The sequence below is a fragment of the Octodon degus genome, unplaced genomic scaffold, assembly GCF_000260255.1.
Source record: "Octodon degus isolate 3935 unplaced genomic scaffold, OctDeg1.0 scaffold00084, whole genome shotgun sequence".
NCBI classification, from domain to species: Eukaryota; Metazoa; Chordata; class Mammalia; order Rodentia; family Octodontidae; genus Octodon; species Octodon degus.
The window spans coordinates 1995699-2002450 of NW_004524660.1; the positions used below are offsets into that span (position 1 = coordinate 1995699).

The 6752-nt window shown below is 48.9% G+C and overlaps 1 protein-coding gene across 5 annotated transcripts in view; it reads right to left on the minus strand.

Moving 5' to 3' along the window:
- Positions 1 to 6752, minus strand: part of Gstm2 (glutathione S-transferase mu 2) — a 65126-nt gene that overhangs the window by 1409 nt on the left and 56965 nt on the right. Inside the window, exons 1-7 of one of the 5 annotated variants that reach the window (XM_004636911.2) lie at positions 3848 to 3993; positions 3522 to 3597; positions 3019 to 3083; positions 2648 to 2729; positions 2448 to 2548; positions 1422 to 1517; positions 1230 to 1340 (exon numbers count right to left, since the gene is read on the minus strand). The exons of the other annotated variants lie outside the window; for them this stretch is intronic. Coding sequence (XP_004636968.1) covers positions 1230 to 1340; positions 1422 to 1517; positions 2448 to 2548; positions 2648 to 2729; positions 3019 to 3083; positions 3522 to 3597; positions 3848 to 3883 — 567 coding nt within the window. The 5' untranslated portion in view covers positions 3884 to 3993. Of the gene's footprint in view, positions 1 to 1229; positions 1341 to 1421; positions 1518 to 2447; positions 2549 to 2647; positions 2730 to 3018; positions 3084 to 3521; positions 3598 to 3847; positions 3994 to 6752 lie in introns of those variants that run through there. 5 annotated transcript variants of the gene reach the window in all.

A 6752-nucleotide genomic window follows, 5' to 3' on the forward strand; every position in this document is an offset into this window, starting at 1 on the left:
GGAGCGAGGAGTCTCTGTATCTCTCTCTGAGACGGACACAGAGCTTCACAATAATAAGGCGGAGAATGCCGGTGAATAGGACTAAAAGCTCCTATACATCCCAGTTCAAAAATGGAAAATTGTGGTATTAGGAGAAGAAGGGACAGAAGGAATGTCCCCCCAGCCATAGCAAAAGTTAAGATAAAATCCTCTTACAGGGCCCCCAGGCATGCGCCCAACCATGGGGCCTCAGTGCTTCCCCAGCCGGAGATCTGATGCAGACAGATCAGATGTCAGCGCTGCCTGCACCTTGGGGTGTCACATCCACACAGCCTTCTTGTCACCCTCCTAATGCCAGCTGCATACACTCCTCCCATGCTGTCCCATCCTGCAAAGTGTGCTGGACTGAAAAAAGGGTCTAAAACTCTTTCTTTGAGCACAAAACAGAGAGAAGCATCTCTTGCTGCCCTTGGACGGCAGAGTGGACAGGGAGCCACGCATAACCTGCCCTGGCACTGGGACATTCCACAGCTCACTTATCCTCCACAACCTCAGCTCCCTTATCTGTGCAACGGGGCTGGTAGTTCTACTGACCTTGTAGGAATATCAAACTGATAAATTTGACACAATGGATATAGCTGAGCACAGGTCCTGGCCTAAGTCCAGGGCGCTAATAAATGTTAGTCATTCTTCACTTCAGCTCCAGGACAAGGAACATATCTGGAAAATGGGGAAGGGACAGGACATCACACTTGGATATCCTTGGAAAGGATAAGCACAATCTTCAAGGCCACTCTGCCTGGACCAGGACTGGAGCTGATGAGAACAAGCTGAGAAAGCATATTACTTCCTGGGAGCTGGGAAAGGAAGGCAAATTCCAGGATGAAAAACTAGATAAAGTAATGCCTCAAAGTTCCCAAGCCGCTAATCAAATGGGCTGTGCTGGGCTCAAACAGGTGAACTCTGGGTGACTCATAATTAGCCACACACCCAGGTGGTGGCAATGGACCCCACAGTCTGATATGCCTGCTATCCTGGCCACAGTCAGCTCCAGAACAGAGCGAGGAGTCTCTGTATCTCTCTCTGAGATGGGCACGGAGCCTCACAATAATGGGGTGGAGAATACCAGTGAACAGGACTAAAAGCTCCTATACATCCCAGTTCACAAATGGAAAATTGTGCTATTAGGAGAAGGGACAGAAGGATCCTTGGAAAGGATATCCAAGAGGAAGAAGTATCAGAGGCAGCACCTCAAAGCGGGATATGAAGTCCTTCAGGTTCGGGAAGGCATCTAGGCAGGTAGGCTCAAATACTTGGGTCCTCTCCAGCACATCATAGGCGAGGAAGTCCACAAAGGTGATCTGCACAAAGCCAAGGGAGAGTAGGCCGGAAGCTCACGGCCCAAAAAGAAAGACAACCTCTCCTGCCACCCCTCCCCTTACCTTGTTTCCTGCAAACCAAGGCTGCTTCCCCAGAAACTGTGAGAAGAGCTTCATCGTTGCAGGGAGTTGGTTCAAATATTCTGGCTTCAGTTTCTCCTGAGGCCAGAAAGCAGCTGTCATCACTCCCAGACACAGGCTCCCTGGTAGAAAAGCCAGGCTTCTCCATGCTAGGCATGGTCCTGGCTGGCCAAGTGTGAGCATCCATCCCCCCGAGACTGGGAATGGGCCAATGTCCAAGTTTCAACTTATTATATCCACACTGATTATACCAAATAGGATCTGTTAGAGGCAGTGGTAAAATGGTAGGAACACAGCACTGCCCCTGAATTGTTGGCCCCAGTGTCCAAACCAGGTTGTGCGGTTCAGACCCACAAGTACCACAGCTGCTGCTGGGCTTTGATCTCAGACATTAGGCAGAATCAAAGAGATCTACAATGAAATGTGGTCAGAAGAAGAAAGGTCAAAAGGTCTACTTCAAAGGGAGCAGAAAAGGGCTTAGACTTTTGCAGCACTGCCAAACAGATGCCTTTGCCAGGGCCAAAGGAAAATGAGAGAGAATCAAAGGCCTTTAGGTCAGCTGTGAGCTGCCCATCGGGAAAGCTGTCTATCTGGGTGTCAGAGAGACACCACTGGGACCCCAGTTGGGAAGGAGTCTGATAAGACTGCTCTCTAGATTCAGCTTGCAATTCTAGTTTCACCCTGTGCATTCCAGGATTATGAGGTTTTGAAGCAATTGGAAAACAAGGCCCAGGGCAGAAACCAGCAGTCAGATGTGGAGGAACCTGAACACAAATTTACTGCCCAGGCACTAAATTTCCTACTTGCCTGTATCCTACGATAGGCTGAGGTCTATTGAGAGTTTTCATTTGGCCTGACATCAAGGTTTGAGGGTCACTCTGTTGACAGCTTAGAATATTAGTAGAATGAGGAGTGTTAAGGACTTCAGATGGCGAACTGGACTAGAGTACACGGGAATGCAAGGGTCTGAGCCTCTGACCCGACCCTGGCGGGGAGAAGGGGGCTCACAAAGTCAGGGTTGTAGCAAAGCCTGGCCAGCTCCATGCGGGTATCCATAAGCTGGTTTTCCAAGATGTCCACACGAATCTTCTCCTCTTCTGTCTCCCCACCTGAAGCCCACACAACACACTCACTCTCAGCATGTAATCCCAGACAGGCCTGGGGGATAGCTGTTGTCCCCCCCACACCCGGCAGCTGGCTCTACTCACACAGGTTGTGCTTGCGGGCGATGTAGCGCATGATGGCGTTGCTCTGGGTGAGCTTGTGAGTCCCATCAATGAGGTAGGGCAGCTGTGTGGACAAGCAGGAAAGGCCAGGTGGGACGCCAGGACCCACCATTGCTTCCCTGAGTTAGGGGAGACATGAGTCCTGGCCCTCAGGGTGCCTGCCCATGGCACGCCCTGCACACCTACACTGTACAATGCATGAATGAGTGAGCGGAACACCTTCCACCATAGAAAGATGGGATAGACAACCAAGAACGAGACTAAGTAAGGAGCAGTACTGATCCCAGGAACTATACTGGGATGAGTTAGGGACATCTTTACTTTCCCACCCCACCCCCATCCTCTGTACCTACATTGGGAAAGTCAAGTCCCAGCTTGAACTTCTCATTCAGCCAATGGCTTGGGTCATAGTCAGGAGCTGTGGGAAAGAAGATGACGTGAAAACCAATCTATCCCCTAGAGCTCCTCTCAGTGACTCAGGGACAAAATCGGCTCACAGTGCATTCAGAATATGCACCACTCAGATTCCACATTCACAGTTCACAAGGTAAAGAGTGCTTGCAAGGGCTGAGGACCAACAAATTGAGGCTTGCAAAAGATTTAGACACAAGCTAAGGGAGACCCAACCCAATGACAGATATAAAGGGCCCTAAAATCCTTGAATTTTTATTTGATGTGAGTTTAAAATTGGAAGGTCACTCTTGGGCCAAACTGCATGCGCAGGAGGGCTTATGGAAGAGGCACGCCCCAGACACAGCCAGGAGGCAGGTGCCAAGGTGAACAACAGGTGGCCAGGGCATGGTTGCTGGGCACCATCACCAGAACTGGGCAGGGCTGGGAAAGAGGGCGCCATTACCGTCCCCCATGGTGTATCTCTTCTCCTCATAGCTGGTGTCTGTGTATTCCAGGAGCAGGCGGATGCCGTGAGCCAGCTGGAGGAGATGAACCATGAAAGAAACAAAGATGCAGTAACTCAGACTGTGACTCTCACTTCCTCCATGTGAATGGCACACCACACACACACACACACACACACACACACACACACACAGCTCATAGAGGCCTTCTGACTGGGACAGAGGGCTTCAGCAAGAACTGAAGATGATTTACGTTTCAGAATGTGGACTCAGCCTCTCAGCCAGTCCCCACGCCCCCCTCCTGAGCTGTTCAGTCCTAGCTCACCCCGCGGATGTCCCAGTAACCCAGAGTGACGGACATGGTGCCGAGCTGTGGACCTAGCGGACCAGCCTCTGCCAGGTTGGCCTCAGCTTTCAGCGAGCTACGGAAACGCGGAGGGGCCGGGCTGCAGGGAGGCAGCTGCGCAGAGCAGGAGCTGCATCCAACTCCGCTTCAGATTTCAGCGTCCCGGGGACCACGATTGGGCGCCCAGAAGCCGAAGCAGGACTGGCTGGGCTCTTGTGCTCCCCGTCCCGCCGGCGGCTCCTCGCCCCCCGGTCCTGCTGGGTCCCCGGGGAGGAGCCAAGTGCACGTGGCTGTGCTGGATGTTGGAAGTAACACCATCGTTCGGTCTTTCGCTTCCTAGAGTCGCTCGGTCTTCGCCCCTAGCGTTAGAGTCCCTGGGTCAGGCCCAGCTTGAGAGGCCTGTGCACCTCTTTGTCCACCGGGGTTAGTAGAAATCAGTCGGCCTGCACGTCGGTGCTAATGCGGGAGTTCAGAGATCGCAGCCCGGTAGCTGGCTCGCTCAGCCGAGTTCTGCACTTGCAGACTGAGCCACCTCCAGGCTCAGGCCCCTGGCTGTGTCCAGGCGCGGGAAGCAGCCTCCGGTCTCCAGTGTGTTCCGCCGCAGGTTTGTCCACAGAGATGCGGTAGACCACGTCCTCCCACAGCGCCTGCTCTCTGAGCTCCTACGCTGCTGCCGCTAACCCATAAGTGCTTGTCATTTTGAATGTTCTTCATCTTGAATTTCAGAAAAGTCTTGATTCCACTGGGGAAAGATTTTTTGAAGTAGCACTAATTAAAATAACAATTTTGAAAGACACAGGACAGGTATTGTGCATTCCTGCTCCGCTGTCGGGTCCCTCATTTATTGAAAAACCGTTGTAGAAGAGCAGGCCCCAGAAAGGGCCTGTGAAGAGGAAGTCCTTCAGGTTCAGTGTAGTTGGCTGTTAGAGATAAAAAGTCAGGTGGAAGTTGAGGGAAACGTTTGGAAGCATGAGGCATACCGAGTGTGTCTACCCCGAAAGGAGCCGAGCGCAAGGGGGATCAAGTGTAGGACAAGGAGGCCTAGCTGGCCGGGGCGAGGACACCCGGGGCTGGAAAGGCAGCCCGGAGCTCAGGGGCTGAGGAGCAGAGCAGCCCTCAGAGGCGGGGCAGGGCCTGGACCTACAGGCTCTCAAGGGCAGGGTCCAAGTGCCCAGGGTCGTCCAAAGGGTGACGTGGGCCTCTGAAAGAAAAGAGAGAATGGTTGGGATTGCAGACACAGGGCAGTGGTTGGAGCAGGGATTGCAGCCTCTGGTGACCCTGCATACGTGCTTCCCAATGCTGCCTGGTACATGGGACATCTGTGTGCCGGGTTCCAACTATACAGTGCGGGACAATTTTCATTGTATAAAGGGGCTCTATGCAGAATAATCAAAATATGTTGAGTCAAATCTGGCCAAGAGCTTACAAGATGAGGCCCTCTAGACTGGATTCCATAATCCCTTTTGGCTCTGCAACTAATATCTAACACCTTCAAGGAACATTCACAGAGATTGTGGTAAAATTAAGTTAGAATTTTTCTTTAAAAAATAAAACTTATTAGAAATAAATAACAGACAAATTGAAAGGTGCTTTCCACTGAAATTTTTTTTTAAAACTCTTAAGTACTATCTATCTGAGTAAATGCAGCAAACTAGAAAAGAATATTTTCTTAAATATGAGAGTAAAAACTAAAAATCACCCATTTTCAAGATGTTGCCAAATTGGTTTTAAGAAAAAAAAATTCCCTGTATGTCTCAGATATTAAAATGAAAATATAAACTAGAGTTTCAGAAACCTGAATATCAACAATTTCAAGATAATAAATTATGGAAAGCAAGAAAAAAAATCAAGGAGGAAGTATTGAAACTTTCACCAATGTGCTTGTGACAACAGCAGCAGAAGTTCTAAAAGCACTATACTGATAGAGCATTAGTCCAACAACAGTGAAAAAATAATTGAAGTTAAGAAAAATCAAGACTAAGAAAGAATTCTAAAAGTAGCACATGTGACTCCTAAAATTTGAGCGTTGTTTTCTTATCCACATGTTTTTAATTGTATAACCCAGTAGAACAAACACAGAAAATAACTGAAAGAAATTAAGATCTAAATGAGGTCATCCTGCATCACAGAGAGCAGTAATATGACAAAAGGACACTTGTTCTCCAGGAATTTGAGGCGGACAGTTCCAAGCTTTCCAAAAGGGAAAGTGTTACATAAGTTGCCACTGTCGTGCAGGCCATACAACATGGCATAAAAGACCTAGCTGGGGAGCCACCCAGTGAGGCTGGTGTAAGTCCCTGTCCCTTACAGGGCACAGTCCAGAACCAGGTCTGGCACCTTAGAGAAAGGACATGAAATTTTGGTCATAACTGCAATCGCTCAGCAGCTAGGACTAGAGTCACACACAGAGAAACTCAGGGGAACAGAGAGAAGTAGAAAGAGGAGGGCATGTGGACACAGCAAGTATTGGGGTATACAGGGGTTCATTCCATTCTTTTTTCAGTTTTTCCAAAGCTTGCTAGTATAGCATGTGACCAACTGATTTGTTTTACCACAAAAGGAAGTTGAATTTTATCAAATGCTTTTTATATGTCTGTGGAAAAGATCATATGGTTTTTATTCTTGATTTTGTTAATATGATGTAGCATAGTTTTTTCATTTACCTTCAACTTTAATCCTAACGTTATCACATTAATTGGTCTGCACATGTGGAAGAATGCTTGCATCTCTGAGACGAATCTCATGGCGAATGGCATTTTAGATATGCTGTTGAGTTTGGGTCCCTATTCACTGTGAGGATTTTTGTACCTATCTTTGTCAGAGACATTAATCATTTTTCTCTCTCTCTTTCAAACACACACACACACACACACACACACACACA